This window comes from Syngnathus floridae, chromosome 20 (genome assembly GCF_059516105.1).
Source record: "Syngnathus floridae isolate MCC-2025c chromosome 20, RoL_Sflo_1.0, whole genome shotgun sequence".
Classification (NCBI taxonomy): Eukaryota; Metazoa; Chordata; class Actinopteri; order Syngnathiformes; family Syngnathidae; genus Syngnathus; species Syngnathus floridae.
The window spans coordinates 2738679-2766432 of NC_142432.1; the positions used below are offsets into that span (position 1 = coordinate 2738679).

At 43.3% G+C, this 27754-nt stretch overlaps 2 protein-coding genes and 1 long non-coding RNA gene across 8 annotated transcripts; 1 reads left to right on the forward strand and 2 right to left on the reverse strand.

Moving 5' to 3' along the window:
- hecw1a (HECT, C2 and WW domain containing E3 ubiquitin protein ligase 1a) lies at positions 1–15817 on the forward strand. Of its 5 annotated transcripts, none has more exons than XM_088363895.1 (30): positions 15–173; positions 2216–2305; positions 3002–3317; positions 3464–3571; positions 3810–3904; positions 5484–5559; positions 5675–5844; positions 6524–6666; positions 6735–6835; positions 7196–8079; positions 8233–8800; positions 9417–9515; positions 9768–9921; positions 10045–10154; positions 10226–10332; positions 10408–10593; positions 10662–10796; positions 10878–10992; positions 11088–11184; positions 11276–11359; positions 11453–11559; positions 11636–11750; positions 11827–11940; positions 12015–12167; positions 12254–12352; positions 12429–12558; positions 12643–12789; positions 12854–12968; positions 13057–13255; positions 13329–15817. In XM_088363895.1, the coding sequence occupies exons 2-30, from the start codon at positions 2279–2281 to the stop codon at positions 13438–13440; spliced, it is 4866 nt and encodes a 1621-aa protein (XP_088220021.1). In that variant the 5' UTR covers positions 15–173; positions 2216–2278; the 3' UTR covers positions 13441–15817. The 5 variants fall into 5 exon arrangements, 4 of the variants coding, with proteins under 4 accessions (XP_088220020.1, XP_088220023.1, XP_088220021.1 ...); XM_088363896.1 differs by having other exon boundaries at positions 36–173; positions 2248–2305; XM_088363894.1 differs by lacking the exon at positions 2216–2305 and having other exon boundaries at positions 1–173.
- Positions 126–8723, reverse strand: LOC148380738 (uncharacterized). Its single transcript, XR_015854701.1, has 4 exons — positions 7713–8723; positions 6992–7054; positions 5663–5810; positions 126–222 (listed from the first exon to the last, which is right to left on the reverse strand). It is a non-coding gene; the product is annotated as an uncharacterized LOC148380738 (long non-coding RNA).
- A 357-nt stretch (positions 15818–16174) lies between the features above and the next one.
- Positions 16175–27603, reverse strand: ubr2 (ubiquitin protein ligase E3 component n-recognin 2). 2 transcript variants are annotated; one of them, XM_088363756.1, is made up of 45 exons: positions 27461–27603; positions 26340–26623; positions 26026–26104; positions 25677–25787; positions 25463–25593; positions 25242–25380; positions 24987–25049; positions 24791–24911; positions 24608–24715; positions 24344–24531; positions 24059–24222; positions 23801–23900; positions 23607–23735; positions 23347–23530; positions 23218–23279; positions 22990–23100; positions 22822–22887; positions 22627–22743; positions 22489–22552; positions 22272–22396; positions 22139–22191; positions 21948–22050; positions 21830–21878; positions 21558–21712; positions 21334–21436; positions 21151–21260; positions 20975–21058; positions 20720–20901; positions 20302–20513; positions 20116–20209; positions 19862–20023; positions 19661–19749; positions 19534–19594; positions 19319–19467; positions 19191–19246; positions 18946–19042; positions 18800–18867; positions 18499–18637; positions 18335–18425; positions 18150–18277; positions 17907–18015; positions 17646–17777; positions 17397–17567; positions 17230–17331; positions 16175–17111 (listed from the first exon to the last, which is right to left on the reverse strand). In XM_088363756.1, exons 1-45 carry the CDS (start codon positions 27545–27547, stop codon positions 16970–16972), a joined length of 5274 nt encoding a protein of 1757 aa, XP_088219882.1. In that variant the 5' UTR covers positions 27548–27603; the 3' UTR covers positions 16175–16969. The 2 variants fall into 2 exon arrangements, with proteins under 2 accessions (XP_088219882.1, XP_088219881.1); XM_088363755.1 differs by having other exon boundaries at positions 23200–23279.
- Between the last annotated feature and the right edge of the window lie 151 nt (positions 27604–27754).

Sequence of the window (27754 nt, forward strand, 5' to 3'; positions counted from 1 at the left end):
GGAAAGGATGTGACTCCAGCCTCTCGTGTTTGTCATCAGCCCTCCATCCTTGTGCCGCATCTCTGTTTTTACCTGTTCTCATTCAAATGGAGCTCGATGGAAAGTAATCAGCGTGTACCACTTCCGTTTTTTACATCTGGAGAATGATCCACTCTCAGGTTATTTTATCCCAGGTAGGTCGATCGTCCCCATTGTTGCAGTGTAACGTTAGATGATGCAGCCCTGAAACAGCAGCGGCCCACAACAGCGCCCGTTAGCTCGCATCTTTCATTGCATCCTCTACAACGACATGCCGAATGACATTTAAAACATTGCACGAGTAGCTGTAATGTTTGAAGAAGAATTTCATTAATATCTGTTTTAATGAAATAAATATCAGTTTTCAGCCCAGAGAGGGCTAAGAGATATATATATATATATATATATATATATATATATATATATATATGTTTGTATGTGTTGTGACACATTCCATTTGATTTTTTTTTTTACATGAACATGAGAAAAGAGGACTTCTACAATTAACCTGATGATGTCATTTTATGTTGAGTCAAGCAATTCAATTGATTGTATCTGTTGTAAATTGCACTTATCAATACATTTATATTGCAGGGTCAGGGTGGATTTTAAAGATTTGTTTATAGGCGAACTAGTTTTTTGTAATACTGTACTAGTACTGTAAAATATGGATTTCCCCCTCCTTTGTTTGGGGATTCCCCATTTTCAAAATCCTCTTAAATATTAGAGAAACACGTGACCTGAAAACACTCTTTAATGCTCTTGTATTTAAAAAAATCATAATTGGTGTCATAGAAAGTGATCATCTGTCCTACAGAAATTCTCAGTCTTTCAGTAATTCTATTTTTTTTTTGCAAAGGAAGACTGTCATATAACATCGCTTTACTCCCGGATGATCAAACTTGAATAATTATGCTGAATTTGCTCGTTAATTCCTCCTCTTAGTCTTCTCGAAAAAGTGAAAAGCACTATAAGAATAAGCCCATTGACAGCAGAAAGAAAGATGCTGCGGCAGATTGCACATTATATGCAACAACAGTTATTTCATAAATGTATCCAGCTATGTCTTGAGGTTTCATTTCTGACTGGAGGCTACGAGCTTTTATGTCTTGACAAAAGTCAGCTTTCAACCGAGAAAGGGACTTTTTTATTTCCCCACTGTGTGCTGAGAAGCACAACAAATGGGACACAATAGCACTGAAGGATGGCTAACCTTCCTCCATTAGTCGAGCCTTTCATACATGCTTAACTTATAGTAGTCGAGGTTAAAGAGTCACCAGAGTGCTGTATTTAAATAATATGTGACAATATGACAAATTCTTAATTGAATTTGTGGATCAAATTACTAATGGTTTCAAAATGGGTCGTAAAGCGTGAAATGGAGCCTCCATAGTATCTCCAGTCCATATGGATTGCAATGATTGGCTGACAAGCTTTACTGTAAACAATGAGTAATTATTGAGCTCCTATAGGAGATAATTTCATTTCCTGCATGCTTTCCTGTCTTCTATACCGAACTCCGCATGTGTGCTCAACGAATAATTATGTCATCTCCAAGGCAATTATAGGAATTTATCTTGGGAATTTTCCGAACAAGAAAGAACAACTGAATATTTCCCCAGAGACTGCAACATTTGCACGAGTGTAACTAGCTGTGCCACCCGGTATAATGTGAAACTAAAAGACTAATGAGGACTCTGGGGATTTGAACCCGAACGGATTAGGAAGTCTTTTATTTATCGTGACCCCGTACGTGCTACAATTTGTGATTGAGTATCGTTCAGCTCTACGCTTATAAGAACATACTTGCCTCCAGAAAATATCAACATAAAGCAGCACATTTTGAATCGTGTGAATCGGCTTGACTCGGCTCAATGCAATTAGTATCCTCAGCTCAAAACATTACAGTCATTATCCAAGGTTGTAGGCAGTTGGCGCCATAAATCAGAGTAATGGCAAGTGGCTCTTGACGTTAAAGTCCATCTCCTTCCAAACAAAGTGGGCGGCACCGTCTGCGGCTTTGCTTTTGATGGACGCTTGTGACTTGGAGAAAGATAAATGGCAAATACATGTCAGCCTCTTTTCATCAAGTCAAATACGATGTGACGGTTTTCCCTTTGTCTCACCAAACTTTTTGGGGATGTACACCTGCTTCATTCGCTGCCTCTGCTTCTCTGTGTTTTGTGGTTTGTAACAGAGCACCCCCTCTCCTCCTCACGCTTCCCTCAGGTTTTGGTCTGCTTTGGGTTGACTGGTCATTATGCTGATGCAGCTCTGTAGTATCAAGGTTAGTGTGCACCCCCCCCCCCCCTCCTGCCACCTATACCACCTTCATTTGCCTGCTTACCATCATTTAGTACTTCGCCCAAAAAATATTCATGCTGCCTTTTCTCCATCGCACAATAGCAAAAGCAAGTATTTTTGCTTTGTGTGCTGATAACCTTGCCTCTCTTTCACCGACTGCATGCTCAAAGCGCTTCAGCATTTCGACTGACCCGTCAAGGCTGGCTGAGCCGTGCCCTTAGGCTCCTTTCTAACTGGAGCATTCCATGATATGAGATCCTAGGATGGAAAATTGTCTTCCTTTATTACAACTACATTGTAGCCACAGAGTCCACGTTGAAGAAAGACAACGATTGCATGGGTCGTTTCATAGAATTGCCGTATTTTCCAGAATATAAGACGCTACTTTTTGCACAAGTGGCTTATCTATGGATTTTTCATGATTTCTATATCGTATGATTTGTGCATATTCTCTTATATATGGAAATGAAACACTTATAGTCCAGTACGATTTTTAAATATAGACAAAACTGGATTTTTTTTCCCAATTTTAGCTGGTGCGGCTTATATTCGGGTGCGGCTTATAGTCCAGAAATTACATTAATTGATGGTTGCTAAAGTCCAATACATAGTATTTCAATTTTAGCATAATTCTACAAAACAGGAATCACTATTATAAAGTGATTTTCTCGTCTTGCAGAACCTGTACCAGAATCGCCTTTTTGGCCTGGCGGCTATGGCTTCCCCGACCCGCAGCAACCAGAGCCGCCAGCGATGTAAGGATCGTCACAGCTACGGGCCTGACTCCTTCGCTGTCAACGCTCTGAACCAGGAAGCCTTCGTGTTAGGGTTGCCACGGTCAACCAGCGACACGGATCTGGTCTCCCCGGACACTCGCTCCACCCTCACCGTAAGCGCTTCTCACTACACCGTCGGCCAGTCGGAAGACTTAGTGATCGCATGGGACATCAAGGAGGAGGTGGATGCTGGGGACTGGATCGGAATGTATCTCGTGGGTGAGTGAGTGTGAGAAAGTTCTGGTTGTCAGCGTTCATTATTTAGTGACATTTGTGTTTTGCCTTAAAGCCAGCAAAGGCTTGTTTCGTAACAAGAACACCTAAAGGCGATCATGGAATAAAATGTCATTTCTCTTTTTTTCTAGATGAGCCTTTATCTGAGAACTTTCTGGATTATAAAAACCGAGGCATCAATGGATCGCATAAAGGGCAAATTGTTTGGAAAGTTGACTGCAGCTCTCACTTCAGTGACAGTAAGTTTCTTTATCAACAATTTTCTTCCCTCAAGAAAAATGAAAACAAAAAGGTTTTCTGATTTTTTTATTTTATTTTTAGATATAGATCGATTTTTAGATTTTAGATGGCATTTACGCTAAAGTCTATTTAGTCAAGGATATTTGAGATGTTCCACTTTGCTGAAATGTATTTGCACTGCTTTAAATCTTCAAAAACATTGAAAGTGTTTCATTACAAATATAATTTGAATTACAGCTGAGACACTGGTCTGCTTCAAGTACTACCATGGCGTCACTGGAGCTCTGAGAGCAACCACACCCAGCCTAACCATCAAAAAGGCACCAGTGCCTGTGAGTATGACTTTAAATCAGAGCTTGATTAAATTCTGCTTTTCCAGATTTATGCTACGCTTGCATTTTTTTAATCATCTGTGCACACAACTGATAACGAAAGAAGCAGATGGAAAAAAAACACGGTTTAACTTGTGACAGTTGTGCCTCCAGCTTTTTCCCCCCTAAAAACCTTCTTGGGCACAGCTGGAAGTATTTGCCAGTGAAAGATCACGTCCTTGTCGCTTCAACAGCTAATCGCATTGCTTGCTCTGCGTGTGCGCTGCTGAGACCCGAGGGAATGTGTTTAACCTTTGGAAGCTTCCTGAGTCTGTCTTTGCTGATGCTCCTCACTCACATGAAAAGAATTAGCTGTTAAAATGGAGTTGACAGAAACATCACTTAAGAAATTATTATTCTACGAGTGTTTTGCTGTGAGCGACAAAATCGTTCTCCAAATGTTGGATTGATTTTATACACTGACCTCTTTTTATCATCTGGTTGAATCTGACTTGGAGCCTCACTAAATCCATCTGCTCAAGCATACTTCATATCTTAGTTGGCAACGATCAGACCTACTCACTTCAATTTTGAAGTCTTTCTGTCACTGCGGGTTTCGTGTGGGCCGTAGCGCAACTTTTGATTCAAAATGATCGTGTTAGATTCATGGACAATTTCTGACATGATCTCAAAAGTTGTGAAATGTGTCATAGAGGTCAGAGGAACATTTTTAAATGATGTGACAAAAGTACGTCTAGTGTTAATCAGTCAGACCCTGTAGTGCGAGAAGGGATTGTATTTCCATGTGTGCCTTTTCAATCTGCTGCCTGGGGCACTTTGGAAATGCTGATGAAATGAGAACTTGATCCATACTGGCTTCTTCAGCACAAAGGAATAAAAATAACCACAGATAGGAAGGAGCAAAGGAGGGTGGAGTCAAGATAACAGAGGACAGTCCAGTGGACTGGAGAAAGGTGGATCACATTCAATTTGGTGAAAGTGAAGTATGTGATGGACTGCATGTGTCTTCAACTCGGACTGTTACCTCCCGGTCATCGTGAAAGGAGCGGCGCAAAAAGGATGAGGCTCTGCTGGATAGCTTGGGTAAAGCTTAATATTTACGCTTACTTGGCATAGTGCTTCTAGCTCTTTGTCCTAAAAGCATCAAGATGCATTCAAGAAATGGGGGGAAAATACCAGAACCAGGACATTGATATTCAAGCTGTAGTGAAATAAATAGAGGACATCTGCGCCGGCGCTTTTCTTTCGGGCTCTAGTAGCCAAAAAAGATTAGCATCTCATTAGACTGGATTGCTCCAAACATCTGTCTTTTTGTAATCCTTTTGTTTTCACGGCTGTCTCTGTGGATTGTTTTTTTTTTTTTTTTTTTGCTTTGACAGTTGCATAAGCCTTCAAAATGCATACAGCATTTCAGCTTTGGGAATAAAAAATTGAACAAGTCTGACTCACTGCCACATTGCGATAACATAAATTCTTAACGGCGTTCCTTCTAACTTCGACAGTTCTGTTACTTCAATATGGTGAGAATTATTTTGTTGATAATACGACAACTTATGATTTTTTTTTTTTGCTTCTATAGGTTTTAAAGCCAGTGGTAAGTCCTGAGGTCAACCAAGGACGAGGAAACAGGAGACTCATTAACTTTTCACTGTCAGGTAGGAAATGAACCTCTACCTTTTAACACTCGCATCCACTTCATCCTGAGAATTTCTCCGCTAATTTTTTTTGTATTCTTGCTCTCTCTTATGCTCCACTGACCTCACACCGCAGACCTCCAAGCTGTTGGTTTGAAGAAGGGGATGTTCTTTAATCCCGACCCGTACCTCAAACTGTCCATTCAGCCTGGAAAGCATAGCATCTTCCCTTCGTTGCCGCACCACGGTCAGGAGAAACGCTCCGGCGTTGTCTGCAACACAATCAACCCTCAATGGAGTGCAGAGGTATAAATATTCTTCATCAAAAATGCCTGACTTGTCCTTGAGGAACAGACTTGTATGTGTGATCGTTTAAGTTGGAGCATTTCAGTCGTTTATATGTTCAAGCGTTTCAATCGTGGGTGAATGAAAAGTCAGAGTTGTGTAAAAGAGCAGAGGGAGAAAAAAAAAAATCATCTCCTCACTTATTCCTAGCATCCGTGTTTTTGCTACACACAGACGAGCACTTTGAGTGCACATCCTCTTCCTCCCAGCCTCTCCCCATCCTCATTTATTGAGTTAGTCCCTCAGCCTTCTCACACATGCAGCCGTCTGCTCTTTCCCTGGTTCATACTTTTAAATTATTCACTTCTTTCTATTTTCCTCCTATATCACTGTGGCTCCCCCAGCACAATGTGTCTTGACTTCCTCGCAGGATTATTTCACTTTTTCAGCAAGGCAATGGCATTTGATGTCATCTAATTCCTCATTTTTATCATTAAGCTCTTTCAATATGATTTTCGAGCCATCCATCTTGCAGCTACACAAGCCACGCAAGAACCGAAGCAAACCACAAGACGAGCTAAACTAATATTACGCTCGACACGATGAGAGCAAACATATCAAGTAGCCCTCAAATCCAATAACGCTGAGCGATCGAAATGTCACAATGCGCTTTTCCTTTGTTTTTTTCCCGTTCCTGCAGAGATTTAACTTTTTGTCGCTACCCACTGATGTTCTGGAGATTGAAGTCAAGGATAAGTTTGCTAAAAGTCGGCCAATCATCAAGCGCTTCCTGGGGAAGCTGTCCGTCCCTGTTCAGAGGCTGCTGGAAAAGCATGCCATTGGGTAAAACTCTTAGAAAAAAATTATTTTTATTATTATATTTTTTTTAACCTGCTCTTTTTGGTCAACAGAGACCGGGTCGTCAGTTACTCTCTGGGTCGCAGGCTACCAACTGATCATGTGTGCGGACATTTACAATTTCGATTTGAGCTCGCCACCTCCATTCATCCAGGTACTTTATGTCGTATCTAAGTATTTTTACATTTCTGCTTCATCGTCGATTTATTTGTCATGGTGCTATTGAGGGATGAGGAAAATACACGCTGTGGTGTGGACTGACAGTGAGCGAGACCACAGCGGGAAAGTTCAAGATCGTTACAACACTTACCAAGTGTTTTCTCAGCCCTGGTGATTGCCAACATCTATCTGTTGTCTTTTGTTTGCTCGTTTCCTGCGACACTAAACAAAAGCGAGTAGAGAGAAAAGAAAACATCAAAAAACAAATTGATAAAATATTTACAGAAATGTACTCGCTTATGTGAGTCAGAGGCCCCGAAGCATAATATTCCCTTTCGAACTTCTCTCCTCCCAGATGATGAGGACGTTTCGCTGGTCATAGAATCAGCCTGCCCCGAAGTCGGCGCCGATGCCAACGATGCCGCCGATGATGACACATTAAGCGTAGGACACGATACGGCCGAGCTCCCTATGGATGCCCCTCCCGACCCCACGACCCCAACGCCCTTAGCCTCGACAGCCCAACCCAGCGAGGACCTCGACGTGTCCGGAGAGGTCGAAGAAGGGGCTATGGAGGACGAGAGCACAATGAGAGAGGAACCGACTACGACCGAGCCGCAGGTGCAGAGCGAAGACGGCCCATCGGCCGACGACACCGTGAGAACGCTTGTGGAGGGGGAATCGGAAGATGCACCGCAGGAGGAAGAGGAAGCGCATAGAGAAGATAATGTAACACTAGCTGAGGAGGGGGTAGCAGTAGAAGATGACAAGAAAGCTCAATCAGATGGACCAACTGAAAATACTGGAGCAGTAAGTCCAAATAACGACGCAGTGACTACAGACAGCAACGACACATCGCAAGATTTACTCACGGAAACAACTGAAGTATCCCCGGGAGGAGAAAGCAGCAACGGTCCCTGTCCCTGCATCTTCTCAAACTACAATTCCCAAGGTCCTCTCCGGCGTAAAACTCGCCCTTGCTCTCTGCCGGTGTCGGAGCTGGAGAACGTGATCGCCTCGGCGTGCGGCGAGCCGGAGACGCCTCGATCGCACTACATCCGCATCCACCATCTCCTCCACAGTCTTCCCTCGGCACAGCATCGAGCTCCGAGCCAGGACGAGGAAGATATGGAAGAAGGGGAGAACACCAGCACAATTCAGGACAACACATCACCAACACTTAAAAACACCAAAGACACACAGGAAGATGAAGATGAGATAACCCAGTCACCCTCTCAGGTAGGACTTGAAATATAATATTAATGCTGTACTGAGGTGCTGTGAGAGGAGCGGAGTCTCCAGTACAATAGTTTTCACTTATTTTTTTTATATGTCTACTTTAAAAAGCTCACTTCATGATGACACATTTTGAATTATGTAATATGTCTTCAGGTGGAAGAGTGTCCGGGTCCGTGTTGCTGTCGCTCCATCCCACGCAGCCTTTCCATTGAACGTCTGTCGGAACTAAACCAGCTCCTGGAAGGTGACGGAGGAGGTGGAGTGCACGCAGCAGTCAGAAGGATCTCTCTCTCATACTTGGAAAGCGAGGAGGGGGATTCCGGTAGCACAGTTGGGAAACCAAATACAGGCCATCGGACCCGGGGGGAAAATGAGTGCGAGTTGTGTGACACCTCCTGCTACAGCACATCCTGCTACAGCACGTCTTGCTATAGCACGTCATGCTACAGCAACTCGGGCCACGAGGGCAGGGGCCGCATCTGCAGCCACACCCGCCTCTCCTCTGTGGACAGCAACCGGCTCTCCGGCAGCACGGTGTTCTCCTCACAGGACGAAGAGGAGGAGGAGAGCACCTTTGAGTCGGGACCGGACGTAAACAACTGTCCCGAGGGCCAGGAGGTGGGCGGGGCCGGTGGGGAGAGGAGTGGAAGATGGAAAGAGGCCAGGGGAGAGGAACGTGGAGAATCAGCTGGGGCTGAGTCACGGGACACCAACAGCACTAGTAAGTGATGGGAAATGTTTTGGAATGATTGGTGGAATACGAGACTCCTCGGGGGGGGGGGGGGGGGGATCAAGGCCAACTCAGGGGGTCTGCAAAATTCAAAAAATGGAAAAGATCCAAAAGTCAATTAAATCTGTCCAAGCATCTTCAAATCATTTTAACCCCTATCATTCCATCTCCCTTCCAAATAATTTTTCAAAGAACCATTGTGTACTTTGTTTCATCTCGCAAGAAAAAAAAAAATCTCTCAAAATATGAAATGGGTCAACGGAATTTCTAAACACGTTTTGCCAATTTGGAGCATCACTGATACCACAGACACCCGCGGCGGCTTGACATGTGTCGCGTTATCCTCCAACAGATCCCACTGTGTAATCATCTTTGGAAATTTGCTCTCATTATCTCGTTGCCATGACAACCCAAGAGTGCCTATGCGATCCAACCTTCAAAGCACACAAAGAAAAATGTCGCAATGATGGAGATGGAGGTTAAATGTGGGGCTTGTTAAGCATCATTTTTTTATGTTATGTTGACGTTGGCCATTTGGTGATTGGCAAAGAGATGTAGCTTGTGAACCCCCCCCCCGCCCTCACGTATTCCCAACTGTCTCCCGTAGGCTCAGGCTTCTCACCTCCCGTTGGCCACCCTCCAGTCCTTCTTCCCAGCCTTGACTTAAACCATTTTCCTGCCGCCACTGACCAAACCTTACCTCCAAGTAAGCAGCAACATCTTACTGTGGAGTCAACATGCCTTATTGTGTTCAAAGTGATGTCATCCCTTTTTGCGTTTGTCGCCATCGCTCCCTCCTCCACTTCCTCCCATGCTCCCCCATGCTTGCTCAGGGCCAATCCAAAGCCGAGCTAAGGGAAATTAGCATAATGTTACATTTGATACCTTCAAAGAACTACGACAGAGAATCAGTTGTAAATATCATCTCAAGCTAATGATTTTGTTTGCCGTGGCTCAGACTGGGAAGCACGCATAGACAGCCACGGCAGAGTTTTCTACGTCGACCACGTCAACCGCACCACCACCTGGCAGAGACCAAGTCACGGCGGCAAGTGTAGTCATGGGATTCCCCGATCTGGATCCAGTCAACAGATGGAGCAGCTCAACAGGAGGTCAATTCAAAAGATGCAGATCATCTTTAGTTCGACAATGGCTCGAAACGATTACTCGATTCCATAATTTGGACATCTTCACATCTCGAGCAGGCTTTTCAACCATGATGACTATTTTGCTAGGTATCAGAGCATCCAGAGAACCATGGCCACTGAAGAGGAAGGTGGCAGTCAGAGGTTAGAGAGAACTCCCAGCGTTGAGACCGACTCAGATGCTCCTCCGACCGCGACAGGTGAGCTTCTCGTCCCTTGATTTTCTAAACGCCGGATGGACAACACTACGATTTATCTTTGTGTCCACAAGGTCCAGCATCACCTGTCAATCACCAGAAGATCAGCCAACTTCTCCAGTCACCCGCTGTTAAGTTCATCACCCATCCGGAATTCTTCACGATGTTGCATAGTAACTACGTGAGTGCCCCACACGGCATTCTCCAAATCGAAATTCCATTTCCACGTCAATCTTTTTTTCTCCGTCTTTCCCAGTCAGCCTATCGGATGTTCACCAGCAGCAGCTGCGTGAAACACATGATCCTGAAGGTGCGGCGTGATGCCAAAAACTTTGAGCGCTACCAACATAACCGGGACCTGGTGGTGTTCCTCAACAAATTTGCAGACACTCAACTGGAGTTGCCACGGGGTTGGGAAATCAAGACTGACCCCCAGGGCAAGGTAAGAACACCTTCAACTTGGAGATGTTTGGATTACACCATTTGAGTTTATTCCCATCTGCTTTGCAGTCTTTCTTTGTGGATCACAACAGTCGAGCCACAACCTTCATCGACCCTCGAATCCCTCTTCAGAACGGCCGACTACCGGGCCACCTCGCCCACAGGCAACATTTGCAGAGGTTACGCAGCTACAGCGCCGGAGAGGTAATATTTCATCCTCTCGAAATTGACAATATTAATATTAAATGACAGACCTCTAGAAAAGTGAACTTTTTTTTTTTGTAGGCTTCTGATGTGTCCAGGAATCGAGGAGCTTCATTTATGTCCAGGCCTGCAAACAGCCTAGTCGCCGCCATACGAAGCCAACATCACGTTGACCCCCAACAGTCCACCGCCGCATGTAAGCACCGTTAATTATTTTGGGGAACTAAAGTACATAAATGAAACGCTTTTTAACCTGTTCACCATCTTTTTCCGTTCTCCCGTTCTCTTTAGCGTACAACGAGAAGATCGTGGCTTTCCTTCGCCAGCCGAACATTTTTGACATGTTGCAGGAGCGGCAACCCAACCTGAACAGAAACTATGCGCTCAGGTACGTTGGAATATTTGTGGTTTGGTCTTCACAACTTTAATTATTTTAGTCTTTGGTGTCTTAAATTCTGGTGCCTTTTTTTTTTTAATAGGGAAAAGATCCATTACCTTCGATCCGAAGGTACCCAGGGTGTTGAAAAACTATCATGTGATGCAGACCTGGTTATCTTGTTAAGGTAAACAATTCCACTGCACTATAAACCAACATTTTTACTCGGATATCTTGAAAAGAGAAGGTAAGATGCTTTTTTTTTTTTTCCCCCCTGCAGTTTGTTTGAAGAGGAGATTATGTCGTATATTCCGCCTCACCCGATCCATCCTGGATTTAGTTTCTCCCCGCGCTGTTCACCCGGCAACTCGCCGCAGAACTCTCCCGGTAGGTCGATTCATGGATGATGATTTGTGTGCAATTGCAACATCTTATTTTGTCATCTTTTGATGCGTTTGTCTAGGTTTACAGAGAGCCAGGGCTCCGGCGCCTTACCGGAGAGACTTTGAAGCCAAGCTCAGAAACTTCTACAGAAAATTAGAAGCAAAGGGCTACGGGCAGGGGCCGGGCAAGATTAAGTAAGACTGACTTCAATATAAATTGCAGTCATCCTCATTTAGGATGGTGATTGTCATGATCTTCTCATCCTTGCAGACTCCTGATAAGGCGAGAACATTTGCTGGAAGGCACCTTCAACCAGGTGATGGCATATTCCCGCAAAGAGCTACAGAGGAACAAACTTTACGTTACCTTCCTGGGAGAGGAGGGGTGAGGATCCCATCACAATGTTCTTCTAGCCGGGAAATCGGAGCACTAATCGGTTTCCTCCCTCCATCGTCTAGGTTGGATTACAGCGGACCCTCCAGAGAGTTTTTCTTCCTTTTGTCTCAGGAGTTGTTTAATCCATATTATGGTCTTTTTGAATACTCAGCCAATGACACATACACTGTTCAAATCAGCCCCATGTCGGCGTTTGTGGAGAACCATCTGGAATGGTAAGTTGTCCATAAAGAGTCAATCCAATTTTCATTCCAAGAGGTCACATGACTTACCGTTACAAATGTACTTTGTGAGTGTCCAGGTTCCGTTTCAGTGGGCGCATTCTAGGTCTGGCTTTGATTCATCAATACCTTCTCGATGCTTTCTTCACCAGACCTTTCTACAAGGCGCTACTCAGGCTGTGAGCATTATAAAGCGTTTCAATTACCTTCCATACTGGAACGTACGTCATTGCGGTGAACCTTTTGTCCTTCCAGTCCAACAGATCTTTCTGATTTGGAGTATCTTGATGAGGAGTTCCATCAATCTCTACAGTGGATGAAAGACAATGACATCACAGATATCCTGGACCTCACGTTTACTGTTAACGAGGAGGTCTTTGGCCAAGTGAGTGTGCACAAAAATAGGTACAAACCGTAGTCTTCAATACATCATGTTCATTGTGGTGTTTTTTTTTTTTTTTGTTACTAGGTAACGGAACGGGAGTTGAAGTCTGGAGGCTCCAACCTGCAAGTGACTGAGAAGAACAAAAAGGATTACATTGAGCGAATGACCAAGTGGAGGGTGGAAAGAGGAGTGGTGCAACAGACGGAAGCGCTAGTCAGAGGCTTCTACGAGGTTGGTTGAGCTTTACATTATCAAAAAGAATAGACAGACAACTACTTTTTTTTTTCTATCACAGGTGGTCGACTCCAGGTTAGTGTCGGTGTTCGACGCCCGAGAACTGGAGCTGGTTATTGCCGGGACTGTGGAGATTGATCTTGGGGATTGGCGGAGCAATACAGAGTATAGAGGAGGTTAGAATCCATTTTTTTTCCAGATAATTTCTTAATAACCCAACTATTGCTTGGTAAGTCAATATTCCATAACTGTTCTACTCACTAGGCTACCATGATGGCCACATCGTGATGAGATGGTTTTGGGCTGCTGTGGAGCGTTTCAACAATGAGCAGCGTCTCCGCCTACTCCAGTTTGTAACCGGGACGTCCAGCGTGCCGTATGAAGGCTTTGCCGCCTTGCGCGGATCCAACGGCCTCCGACGCTTCTGCATCGAGAAGTGGGGCAAAGTGACCTCTCTACCCAGGTAAATTAAAAAATCATATCTGTCATAAGCCATGTTTTTAATTTCTTTTACCATTTCGTTTCCGTTCTTCCAGGGCCCATACGTGTTTTAACCGTCTCGACCTGCCTCCGTATCCTTCGTACACTATGTTGTACGATAAACTGCTGACGGCCGTGGAGGAAACCAGCACATTCGGCCTGGAGTGAGACGTACGAAGGGCAAAGGTCGTTCTCGGAAGGTTGACCGGAAAGCGTCGCGCGACCGACGCATTGTGGATTCTGTGATTGTGCAGACTGAGCAAAGATGTGGCTCACGTGGATATTGTCAAATGAATGTTATGGTACAGTGTATTAGTCTCACATTTGAGGGTCTTTGTGACAGGAAGGGGCCGTCGGAGCATCACACCAGAACTACATTAGCGTTAAGAGGATGTACAATGGTATCAATCATAAAACATGCAGCCAGCATGCACGTAGCCAGATGCTAATAGCAACAAATATAGCTTATATATAAAACCACTGATGACAACTTAACAGTTAACATCTTGCCACTTTTTTTTTTCCTGTTCCTTTATGAATCCTTAGTTACTTTAAAATATGTAAATCGGCACAAATGATCTTTTAAGACGCAACAATCATGCTGAAATTTTAATAATTGAATGAAAACGTGAAATGCTATTCAGAATTGCAATGAATAATATATATTGTGTCTGTTTATATACAGACTGTTGCAGAAATGAGGTGTGAATTTAAAGTAACAAATTAATGGTTTACATGCTCAGGTAGTTTATTGGACGTTACAAATACAAATGAAATGGACGCCAAAGAAAAAAATCATATGTAGTATTTAACATAGTAAAGCCTGCTTGGTAAAATTATTTAAAAGCCAAGAATTGGAGTGAGCAATGCAAGTTTTCAATCAAATATTTAATATATTAATGTAACAGTAAAAGCAGCAGGGAAGATTCTTTATTCAGAGAATTGAGTTAGAATTACTTGAATTGACCCAAATAAAGGAAATACGTGTATTTGGGGAAGGAAAAAAAAAAAAAAGTTACTTTTTGTGGGTCTGAACCACTGGGAAAAATAAGCCAGAAATATACAAAGCATTTAAAAAAGCCATTTCCTCCCCACATATTATGCAATGTCAACTGACTAATAATTCTAAAAAGCATTTTACAGTAGGCGGTCTGTTCCTTAAGAAAATAATGAAAATAGTTCAACATTGATTTCTTTCTATTGTCATCAACTTGCCTACGCCAGGACTGAGACGCGCCCCGAAAAGGAAATAAGACATTTCTGTAGTACGATCACACAAACAATATGCACCAAAGATGAGCAAGACGGTTCTCATGTTCTGTCTGAACTTGATGAAAATATTCCCAAATTACCATCCGTGTTCCATTTTGAACATTTAAGCTCTTTTTTATTTTTTTTCTCCAAGCTTATACTTCATCTTTTTGTTACTGACAATGAATAGTCCACAAACACAAAGATTGCAATGGCGCTTCAAATTCCTTCTTGCTCAAGGTGATCATGACACAAAGTGCTTACCTTGAACTAATCTTTAAGTCTTCCACAACGATTGCGGTGCAGCAACAATACATTGTGTAGGTGGCGTCTCGGGACTGATGAGGACTTTTTGGTCTTTGTGTATGTGCAAGATTGACAATTCTTCTAGTTCATTCTCCTATGAAGAAATTTGGCCATTTTAGTGCAAGAAAAACAAACTTATAAAGTAGTGTAGCTCCAGAACTTGTTCAACAATAGCTTGTTAGATCTCCATTTTGATTCTTATCAAATATTAGCGACCAGATGATTAATGCGGAGGCCTAAATAACAAAACTCGAGAGGGCAAAGACGATTATGTTGCAGATACCATGTTTTTGCTACCAATTTTTTTCTACTGTTATTTCTATGGTATTGTATTCTAATTCAAGGGGTTCACTTGAAGCTTTCCTCGAATGTTGTTTGTTCATTGACGACGAGAGCCTGCCTTCATTTTGAAGCCTTTGCATTTTGATATTTATGGCTTTTCTATTATTATTGTAGCTCACTTATTATGTTTTTGTTTTTTAATCATGTTGTCGGGCTAAACTGTCAATCTTTTTTTTCAAATCACAAATGTGCAAGACTATTATTTATTAGTGTGCGGCATGTTACAAGCAATCGAGATATTTTGCCCACAATGATATTAAATAGGGGTAAAAAATAAATCCCGGTAATAAACATGGTTATGAAATTTTGTTACTGTCAATTACAGAAATATTTATGAAAATAAGCTTTTGAGAATGGATCATATTTGTCAGTTACAAATGGTGGTTCATGGTCTTTTTTTTGTGAAGGGGCTGAAAACAGAGGCATGCATTTTGTGTGTACATTTGTTTGTGTTGGTTATTCACATATGTAGATAATGTTGAAAAGTTTTATTATTTATTGAAATATTTGCTCAGGCAGTCCCTCCAATACAAGTACCACTATTCCACTGGATGAATCGATGTTCATTTGCTGACATTGACTATGTTGTATGAAGTGAAGGCAGTGTTTGCCACTGTTGTCTAAAATAAAAATATTGCAAAATGTATTTATTTTATGGCTGGAATTCAGTTGTCATGAAACTATACTTCATTAAAATTTAAAAATAGGTCCTGAGTTTAGAAATAGGCCTACCTCTGGTCTTGTACTTGCTGCATATTGGAGGTGGGTTATTCTACAACTTTAAAAACGCACATGACAAAGTTAAACTAAAATAAATGGAGTCACTTAATTTCACTTACCTCCTGGAATGCAGTTGTGGCTGTAGTTGTCTTTTGTAAATGAAGTCACAGCGCCACTTAGTGGACAAACAGTGTTAGGACATCATTCAGCCCTAGCATTTAAGTAGCTTTAAATACACAAATAATCTCATGAACTCATAATAGTACCTACAACCTTGTCTGCTTTCAACTTTTTTTATTGTTAGCTATTCTTATACAATTTTGTACATAATATACTAATTTATACAAGAATTCACATATTGACAAGTCATATTTCAATAATGAAGCCCTGCTGACTAGGCAGGCAGCATGCTGTGCAGATGCAAAGAAATTAGCCCCAAAAATAATCTTGTCACATTCCATCTCAAATTTGCTATTTCACAATAGATGAGAGGAAAATAAATCAAACTCTGTTTTTCTCTTAAAAAAAACCTCCAATGGAAAATCTCAAAAGCCTTGAAAAAAAAAATGAAGCATTCAGCACTGTTAAGAGGTCACACCACACAATTCTCTCAGCAAGCAAGCACACCAAAAACAAAACCTCATAAAAAGTGCATCATGAGCATCAGAAATAAGAAATAAGAAAAATCTGATATGCGACTTGATATGTTGTAAAAGTGACTCATAGCGCCTCTCTCAACTCAGTCTGGAAAAAACTAAACATGAATGTGCTGCTACTAGTTTGTTCACATTTTCAGTCTGAGATTTAAAGGCTTTTAAAGTCAGACGTCATCACCATTGATCAATCTGAGAGCCAATCAAATACAGACCAAAAACCATCACAGGTCAATGTGTGAGATATTTCTTTTTTTGCTGACACTTTTTTGCCTCGTTGATAGGTGGGGACAAAAAAAATCCCTGAAATCTGAATTTAAGTGAATGCTGAGCGGCAGAAAGCTGACCGGCCACAAAGCGGGTGGACATTATAATAATAATAAAAAAAAAAATCTGCTATCCAATCACCTGGTTTTGACTCAACATCACAGGTGTTGCCAGTCGATGGCCACCAGCGTCTGATTGGCCTCTTGAGCGTGACCTATGACCTCGGCGATACCGTGCTGACGCCACAGACGCTCAATCTTCCTGTAACGCTCGATGCAGAGATGGAGTGGGTTTCCCCGTCTGTAACAGATCGGCACAAAAATCGTAAGGAAATTAAATTGGATAGTGTTATAACTGAGTTTTCACAACTGTTTTTTTTTTAGCTCAGTGCTTTCCAAAAGAACATAAAAGTGCTTACTTGAGACCCTGATCTGTCTCCCCGTAGTCGTCCAGGTACGGGGGAGGATAGAAGCATCCCTTTGTTTTACCTGCCACAAACAAGACCTGACTCTCTCGAACCCTGAAAAGACAAAAAGCTGCCGTTATATTGTGCTCAATTTAGGCCAAAAGGTCAAGAGTCATTACCTGAGGAAGAGCCCGAGGCCTGCCCCACAGGTGAAGGTGTGGGCAGTGCAGGCGCCGACATCCTCACCGTCCACTTCGGTTTGACAGCAATAACTCTGCGAGCACAGCATGGCGCCGCACACCAGACATAGAGTGGGAGCACGTGACTTGTCTCCCCCTGACCGAGGGCACCTGAACCATTTGGACAATGCACAAGAGGACGTTACTTAGATATTCGCATCAATGAATATGGACAGCCTGTGTACTGACGTAAAGCTCGACGCCTGGTTAATCAGGACGCTGTAATCTTCGGGCAGGTCGATGAGTCGATTTGACTCTCGCGGGAAGCTGATAACGCCGCCCCCTTGCAACGTCTGTCTGACCGATGCCTGGCAACACCAACTGCGTGCACACAAACATACAGATTAAAATCAATATTGTGTGTATGACTTAGTTTGAAGGTTTAGGGGGGTAAAAAAAGAAGAAAAAAAAGGTGGGGGCTGAAGTTGTTTTATTCAAAAAAATATCTACCTGTGTATGAGTGGCTCGAGCAGCGTTTGTTGGCTCTGGTAGAGCTGCAGCAGGTTGGAAGGCAGACTGAGGTAGCTACACAGCGCCTCCCATTGGCCAGGCCCTGTACCTACAACACACAGTACATATGATGTCACTGCTTGTTTGTGCTAAAGTTCCACTCTGATTCGCCGGCAACAAGTCAGCACGCTACCAATGAGCCATTTTCAAAGAACCGCCACACACAAGTCATGAAGTTATTACCCAGAAGGTCAGTCGGTGGCGCTGTCGAGTTTAGGTGATGAAAGAAGAGAGCGGCGCATCGCAGGAACGGTGAGACGCCAGCTTTCACACAACGCCACAGCTGCCAGGGAGCTACGTCGGGTAAAAGACTAGAGACACAGAGTGACATTTAGAGCTGCCAAATATCAGCTGTGACTTGACCTCACCTGCCCAGGTGTTTCTTGAGTGTGTTATATAGCTGACACGTGAGCTCCTCCTCCTCTGACCCCGTGCCGTCCTGCTCCATACACAACTCCTCTGCAAACAGACCACCAGGTAAATATGGATATGTAAAAATAAAACAAGATTAAAAAAATTGTTTTGCGAGTACCCGTGTTGGAAGTGAGCAGAACTTGAACCAGGTGAGCAACAGTGATTAAGTGAAGGAGGTGGACATGAGCAGAGTCGATGGCATGTCGTCCTGACTGGTCCAGACTGTGAACGGACGTGTAGGACAAAACGCTGTAAACCTGCAAAGGATATTGATTTGGATCAGGAAGTAACCAAACAATCAATTGTACTTTCAGAGTGTTTGCAATTTTTTTTTAAATGTCAGATTCTTTTAAGACTTGTCATACAGAAGAACATATTTCAAGATGTTCTGGAATATCAAAGGGGAATAACTAACTCACCAAAAGGTGGAACATGTCAATATCCAAGATGCATGGAGTGTTTTCAACCTGAGGGTCTGGAATGAGAGCTACAAAAGAGACAAATAGACATTCAAAACGATGTCACTTGATACTTTGATTTCTGCGAGTAACATTAAAATGTCTACCTGCAAACAGTCTGATGAAGTGTTTGTGGACTGCATGCAATGAAGCCGACGTCCAGCAAGCCCAACTGAACCTGGTGATGGAGCTTAAGCAGTCATCCTGTAACAGTACGCTACGATGTCAATGACTCACAAAACATGGTCTAAAAGGAATATATTAATTCACACTTGGCATATCCCAGAATAATAAACTCAGCGTAGCTCAATAGAAAAGACCTAAAAAATGGTCTGTTTGGAGATACCATTACCTGTCTGCAGGGTAAACTTCCAAATAAAGGCTTCTCTTCATCCATCAGGAGACGCTCTGGAAGCAGAAGCATAGTTGGGATGACGTTGTGCACATTGGAACTGATTTAGTGAGTGTGTGCGTGTGTACCAATCGCTTGGATGGTGTAGGCGCAAGTGGACCAACTCAACACAGGGACTCTGTGGTCCTGCTCGTTCGGGTTGGCTTTTAGTCCCACCTTGTAGGTTGACATACTAAACGTGGTGATCATCTCGATGATGCTGCTGGAGAAGGGGTTTCTGACGGAGAGAAGGAATGACATTAGCAGCTGCCGATTCAATAACGGAGATAAATGACTGACTCACAGTGGAGTGAAATCAATCCTGAATCCTTCGGGTACTGGAGGTGCCACTTCTTCTCCTGCGTCTGAGAAAGAAAACCCATACAGACGTAAATGCACGTCCAATCGACTGCACATGACGTAGGACTGACCTCTTGAAGGGTTTTGATGGGCATGGTGAAGAGCGGCAATCTCCTCTTTGGTGGTCTTTAGCCAAACGGCCATATTGGGGTGATCGACACTTAAAAGACAAATGGAAGAGTATGATCGATATTGTTCTAACTTCTCATGACCATTAATCAGACTGTGAAAATACACATTACGTAATTATCATGCAACGTGCGTACACACACCTTCGGTCAGGTGTTTGTGTATGTGGCAGCAGAGGGATGACGGTGTTGCTAAGGCACTCGCACAGAGGACAAAGGAACTCTCCGTTCTCCACGTCATAGCTGGTGTGCCCTCGCAAACGCTGCTGCCGTCTCTGCTCTTTCAACTGCACCGCTTCAAAGTACCTGAAAGCAAAAAAGGACTGTCAAGGAGAATCTTTCCCACAATTGAACCTGGACTCGATGTTCAATATTTGCAAAAGGACTGTGTCCATCACCTCTGCCAGCAGGTGGCATGCATGATGTGTCCACAGCTGGTAGTGTGAATACCCATTGAAAGGTCAGGATGAATGAACAAAGGGTCATGTTGTTCTAAAAAAAAAAAAAAAAAAAAAGAAAAAACAATTAAGAAATACTGATTGAGTATGCTTATGTCTAAATGAAAATACGGCAGTTAATTGCACCTGCATTGGGCAAAGCGCAGTAGCGTTTCTTGGCTAAAACGGTGGAGCGCTGGACAAAAGCGGCCAACACCATTGCTCGGCCGTGACATTTGACCTCCTGCTCCTCCTGACACAAGATGCAGGTGACAAGCTGACGCCGCTCGGTTCCTCTTGCCACCCTTGTGGGGCCAACGCAGACCTGAGAGATGCAGAATGCCTCCGAACTGGAGGGACTGCAAAAAGTGAGAGGTGATGGAATTTATATTTAGCCAACAGTACCATCTAGTGATGGCAAAATTAAGTTCATGATGTATTTTTTGACTCTTCTTGATGGCACTGTTGGTTTATTAAAGGGGTTTGAGCCTAATGTTGCCATCTAGAGGACTCAAAAAATACAGCAGCTGCTTTATGAAGCACATTTGAAGCTTCATTAGAGTACCTGTGGTCTGCACCGGCAGACGTGGACGCCTCAAGCTCTTCCATACTTTGCTGGAAAAGTTCTTTGTTCTCATTGATGAAGTGTTTCTGCATCTCCGACATCTGAGCCATGATTTTTTCCCTCCGTAGCCGAGCCATCTCAGCTTTCCTCTTCCGCTCGGCCTTGTCTTTGTCCCGTATCGTCTGCAGGAAGACAGAAAACACGCCCATCAATTATCAAATGTATTTTAAACTATAAAAGCAGTTTGAGCTTGACCTCTTCCGGTCCATGTCCTTGGCTGATGGTAACAGTGGAGGCTGAAGAGGAACGTTCTCTAATGGTTTTGATGTTCGCCACCATCTGTACACAAATTTTAAACAAGTGTGTCGAGGAAAAAGATAGCAAGGTGGGTCCGGGTGGAACGTATTGATGATCAAGCTCAATTATTGTACCTTTAGAATCCAGGTGATCATGTCTTTATGGACCTCTAGATGAGGAGCATTCTGTAGACTCTCCAATAAAGCAAGAACACTTCCTGAATTACTAGGAGCATCGCCTGGACCTGCAAATAAACAAGTTACATTTCATACACGCAAATAAGAAATCAATATGTTGCTACGGTTATCTGCACTGACGTGTGATTTTGGCGGTATATATGAAGGTGACGTCATCCTCGCCGTTACTATTTTCCAGCTGTTGCTGCTCTTCCAGCAGAGCCATGCCTACCAAATGCAGCACCTATAAAGTAGCCACACAAAACATCTTTAGTTCCTTAGGTTGAGATGTTTATTGACGATCCCTGAAACCCATACGATACATTCCCTGTTTTCTGCTTAAATGTATCACAGTGGCGTCTCACCCTCTGCAGCATGGACTCTGTCCAGCCTCCTCCTCGTGCCTCCATCGCCCATTGCAGCACAGCCCCCTCCACAGCCACCAGCACATCACACTGCAGAAGGTTCACCAGGCTAGCGAAGAGGGGGCAAAGCGATGGAGGGACTGGTGGGGCAAGGGCTGTGTGGAACACAAATACACATTAGTACTTTTATTTGAAGGGTTTGTCTATTAGATTTAGTCTATATGGTCCGTCTGTGAGACACCAAAACAAGTTTAATCCCTGCTAGTTTTCACCTGGGTCCTCTCCACTCTGTCTCCTCTGCTTCCTCTGAGCCTCTTCTGCCTGCACACATAATATGCATGATACACAACCAAAAACTAAAATCGACAATAACGGTAAGTATTTGTTTACCTTGGACTGGTCGGCTCTGCTGTAGTGGTAGAAGTAAAGGTTGAAGTGCTTGTTCCACTCGGGCCGCAGTTCATAAAGACCACGCCCTGTCACACCTGGCTTCCTGTTAAATCGAGATGATTTTGAAACACTGTCGCGTATTTTAATCTTCTTTGGTTGCATTGAAAATGAAATCAAATGAACACACTAACTTGAACGAAGCGACGCTGTCAATGACGCGCTCTAGACCAGTCTCCTTGTTTCCCTGAAGAACAAGCAGCAAACTTCATCAAGATCCAATATGGAGAATGGTGCGATGACAACTTTAGCTTGCAAGTGACTTACATTCTCTGGAAGAGCCTTCACCAGCTCACTATGAGCCATAGGTTTGATTGACAACTGGTGGATGATCTCTCTTCGAACCTCATCAAATGGCTCCACCTGGCCCACGCCTGCCACGTAACGTTCACCTGACCAACACAAATCACCAAATTTTCAATTGCTCTTCTGAGTTGCAAACATGAATAAAATAAAGGGGGGGGGGGATTAAAGAAAAACGTACCAATCACAGTGATGATTAAGTGTAGCATCTCTTCAATCAAGGTATTGTTCTGCTGGACCAAATCCTGGGTAAAAAGGGTAGGGGGGGAATAAGCAAGGCGAAAACAAGCAAAATAGAGCGTCCGAATCCAAAACTAACCTTATTGGTCGGTTTATATCTCTTTCGGCAGTCTGCGAACCTAAAAATGTGGAAAAGTTCAAAACGGCTAAGAACGATCATCAGGAAGTGGTTTGGATCCATCATTGAGGCACCGACCTGTGAAAAGAGACAGCGACTAAGAAATTACAAAAAAATTCTGCATCTGTCAGTGGAATCATTAGATTTGGTTCGTACCTGAAGCATAATAATATCTTTGTCGAACATCTCCACTCTGCACTTAACATTGTGGTAATAATAAATCTGAAACAAAAAAATAGACATTACATTCTACATGTTGCATTTTCTCGTCACCGGGTTCACGTCAACAGTCAAACCAATACTGAAGACATAATTTCAGCTGACCTGGTTTATTAGCGAGAAGCCGTTCCTTCTCCACATCCCAGCGAGTACTTGAGCACAGAGCACCAGGCATCGCAGTGGGAGTTCAATCAGAAGCGGAGGGCTGAGTTCCCCCTGCGGGCAAGAAGACAACCAACAGCGAAATCAAGTTAAAAAAAAAGGAAGTTTCGGCCTCTATCTAAAAAAATGCTCACATATGCAATGGTAACGCACACAAAAATTGTTACCAACCAATGGGAGCTGTTCAGGTAGGCGAGCTGCAACATCTGTTCTGCTGAGCAGAACATGGAGACCTAGGGAAGAATGGTGCATCAGAACCACAATCTTATATTGAAGGACAAAAAATTCACATTTGTTTACCTGCAAGTAGTCTGCAGACAGGCAGGTGGATGGACACTTTGTCTTGAGACACCTGGTACATAAATGTCTCCACGCAGTGACCAGCCAGACTTAAGCTTATTGGCTGTTCTCCATCTGGAAGGCCACTGTGGCACTGGCTGACTGCACCCAAACACTTCCTGTAGGCTTCGATCAGCACACGCTCCTGGCGCATGATAAGGAAAGAAAGATCAATATTTTCACATTGTGGTGACAAGACAAAAAATATTCAAATGTCTCACATCAGTGGAGCACCACTCCTGGATCATGGATATGATATGCGTTAATTTCATCTGTAGGGTGAATGCCGCCTCCCACTCGGGTTCCATCTCGATGTGTTGCCCAACTTGCCGAACCACCGGGTCCATGCCCTGAAAGACGGAGATTATCTATAAAGTTCTGTATTCTGTGCATGTGTCTGCATACTTGTGCTTACCTGCATACACTTAAGGAGCTCCAGAAAAGCGTCCAAACCTTCGAGAAACTTCTCTCTGAGCTCATCGCTCCATTCGGAGGGTCGACTGATTAAGACATACCTGGACACACGCAAAATGGTTGCAGTTTGGTGCGTCGCTGGTCTAATGGTGTCTAAATAATCAACAAGTATTTGTTGTATGCATCTTTTGACAGATAATCATCTAGTCATCCATTTTTATCACATACAGTCAATGGCATATATTATTGAGTTGACTACTTGAGGTCTCCGATGAGGCTCTGGACTCGTCCAAACTTGAAGGCCTGCTGGGCGGTGTAGCGGTCGAATTGAAAGCGTCCCTGCAGATCTCTGTGACGGAGATGATCGACAAACGTCCTGATGATGGTCGTCATCAGGTTCTCCTTCACCATCAACATCCGAGCCTGAAATAAATCACAGGGATACATTACGCAACTTTTCACCCTTTGACCTTTTCTTGACATATGAGAACATACTTGGCCTGATGAGGCAATAGGGGTGTGCTGGCAAAAAAGGAGAACTCACCATTGTTGGCACGGTGAAGAGCTGTACAGACAGTGAGGTCACTGACACAACCCTCTCGTGGTCATCTTCCATGAAATCTGTCTGGAGACGTCTGTAGTTCTTGGCAAACTGGATAGCAAAGACCTTCTTGTACTTTAAATCCATTAGGAGGCTGTTCATCAACAGCTGGTGGTAGATGTTCCTTGCTCCTTCACAGTGGGTGGAAAAACAACAGTTACCAAAATGAGAAATTGTTCAATATCGCTATGGAAAATAAAACAACACCTTTCCACATCTTGGAGTCGTTGAGCATCAAGCGGTCAACCAGTGACGAGTTTTCTCCTTCTGGACCTTCCTCAAGTCCCACCTGACACAATATCCTCCTCAAGCCATCTGAAAGAAGGACACAAAGCAATAAATATATTGACTTCCAACAAGTGTAAAGACGCAGTTCAAATGAAAACATACCTGAGTATTGAATAATTTGTCCCAACCAGCTCAGAGCTTTCAGAGCAAAACACTGATGGGCAACAACAGATGAGTGCATCACCTCAACTCTGAGAGGCTTCGACTGGCGGCTGGTGTTCCTCTGAGGACAAATAATCAAGCGTAAGAGGTCTATTTGCAGGGGAGAAATAAGAAGCCAAATGGATAAAAAACCCACCACTATAACAGTCTTGGCTTGTTCACAAAACTGAAAGTCCCCATATCGAACGGACTTCCTGCCCTGTAAAAGAACAAAGTCCAATTTAGCACCAAATGGCCTCGCTGATCTTTTTATCTCCATGAATAACCAGTACACACAATTATTTAAGTTACTCTGTAATACTAACCTATAATTAAAAGTTAATTTCAGTTGCGAGGGTGTGTTACCGGAAAACAGGAAGTTCGAGGCAAGCGAAAGGAAAGCAATACTGACATCTCTGTCCACAGTGGTGGCAAAGCTGACGGCTTCTTTCTGGCTGCAGTTGACAGCCTTCTGCAGGGTGTAGATCACTTGTTCATAGGTGTGGACTTCGTCATTGAATAACATGCAGTAGTAGTTGTCTCCTCTTTCACTGGACCAAAAAAAAAAAAAAACACAAAGGGTAAAAATGACACTGCACTTTGTAGGATTGTATTTCAAAACAGTTTACATACGGTGGTTCAAGGCCTGCGGGAAGCTGATCTTCTTGTGTCCAAGTAAGCATGTCCACAGCATATTTGAGGATGATGGAAAAAATGTTGTAACTGCGGACGACCATGTCAGCCGGAAGCTGGGCTGAAGGGTCCTGCGGGTATTGGTCTCGTGTCAATTTAAATAATTTTATGTAAAGCTTCCGTAGTTGGGGGGGAAACGGTAGCTTAGACACACCTCCTCTGAGTCTTTGTTGGTGGTCGGTGTGTGTTTCTGGCAGTAAGGACCCTTCTTCCAGGCTTCAGTGTCCCCGCAGTCACAGAAGCCCCCGCCGCCGGACGTGGTCATCTGAATACACACATACAGTCGGGTGTGTCACCTCCAGATGACAAGCTGCTGTCGGTTTCAGGGTTGGTTATCGCAAGAAAAGTCCCTGACCTATATTGACACTAACTAGTGCTCCGATGACAGGAAGACAGACTCATGATAATTATCAAGCGCCTGAACAGTTTAGGCAAACAGGAAAGTGTCGATATATTTACATATTTGCATCCTGTACTTATTCTGTCAAGTCTTGTCCACTCACTCTGTATCGGTGATCTTTATGAACGCTGCCCAGGAAACATTGCATGCACAAAACACAGGTGGGGTCGGCTGCACAGTCCCTGAAGTAAACACACACAAAATCATAATTGTTAAAATCATAGTTTTTCCACCGCTACATGTTAGCGTGCGACCCTCGATGGTGTGCATTCCCTTGATTGGTTAACAGAATTGTCACCTGTGTGCAAAAGTGTAGCTTGTGCGGCACGTCAAGAATGCTTGCACATTCGTAACTTGTAGTTAGTGTGTGTGTTTGTTGCCTCAAAGCGTAACTGGTACGACTTGTCTGGATTTTACCTGCAGGAATAGGTGGGCTCTCCAACCTTGAAGACATGCCCGCACAGTGGTGACGGCTGATTGTTTTCCTGCAGTTGAGGGAGGCCTACAGCTGGATCCTCGCCCAGAAGCAGCCACTCCAAAGGAGCCAAGAGAAGCAGCTGACATGCCAGTTCTTCCCTCTGCTCCTCTCTCTGCTCCTCACGACTACTGCAGCCACTGGGGCCCAAGCAAAGGATTCTGGGGACATTTTCTGCCAAGTGGCGATAGATTTCCACCTGTAGATTTCCTTCTGCCAACCACCGCTGAAAAAAACAAGAGGATTTTAGAAAGTGCTAATTTTGTGTCCAAACAGTACGTACAACATAACATTTGGAAATTATATTGTATTGCAAAGCATATATGCTGTCGTAATACCAACGTCACACTACTCACTTGCAATGAGTATGAAAACAACAACAACTTTTTGTTTCTTTTTTTGACTAACCACTAACTAGATAAGAAGTTGGGAAGCAACATTGCAGGTGATCTTCCTTTCTACTATATTGTTGGCATACATCCACTCAATTTAAACTGACTCATATAAAAAAAAAAATCTTTATTAGCAGGGATTTGACCTGGAAAGGCCTTTGCAGTGCATTAGACACGAGTTCCATCATATTGTTTAATTTTTTTCTATCTTTCTCAAAGGTTACTTGTGATTTATGACATTTGGAAAGTGATAACGTGTACAAATTTGCCAACATGTAAGCAGGGTTGAATTAGTCAAATAAGACATGTTACCATCAAGAGACACATAAAATGTAAATTAAGATGATTATAAAAACAATCACTGTGGTTAAAGTAGTTAAAATACGTACAATCGTGCTGTTTGAAACGGTTTAGACGCAAGTGATCTATCGACAGTTTGTGTTTCTGTTATACGTTGAGGTTGACACACTGACGTGTTGTTTTGACAGGCTTCACCTGACATCCAGATGTTGTATACAGCGAGAAGCTAAAATTAGCATTAGCAATCGGTAACCTAGTGATCGGCAAATTAATCCCGCAAACAACACATTAGGTGGGTCAATCGGTTGAGAGTGACGTAACGGCGGAAAGGCTGACAGTCACGACAGCTGACAGATGGTATTGACGCTTACCGACGCGGTGTCTTTAGCTGAGAAATTCAAGAATTCCGAGCATAGATCGGACATTAGGGCTCTTCTGTCGGGTTCTGCCTCAGCCATCTTTCCTCCCACAGTTCTGTGGCGAAGACGAAGAACCCGGAAGCGGAAATATTTCGTAGGCGTGGGGCGGAGCCATGTCGTCGAATAAACCTCTCAAAGTAGGAAATAAATTTTGAAATTAATTCTGATCAGAAAATAACTTTTATAGAATCTAATATATTTTGAATATTATTTTAGAAATTAAAAATTAATTATGTTAGTTATCCT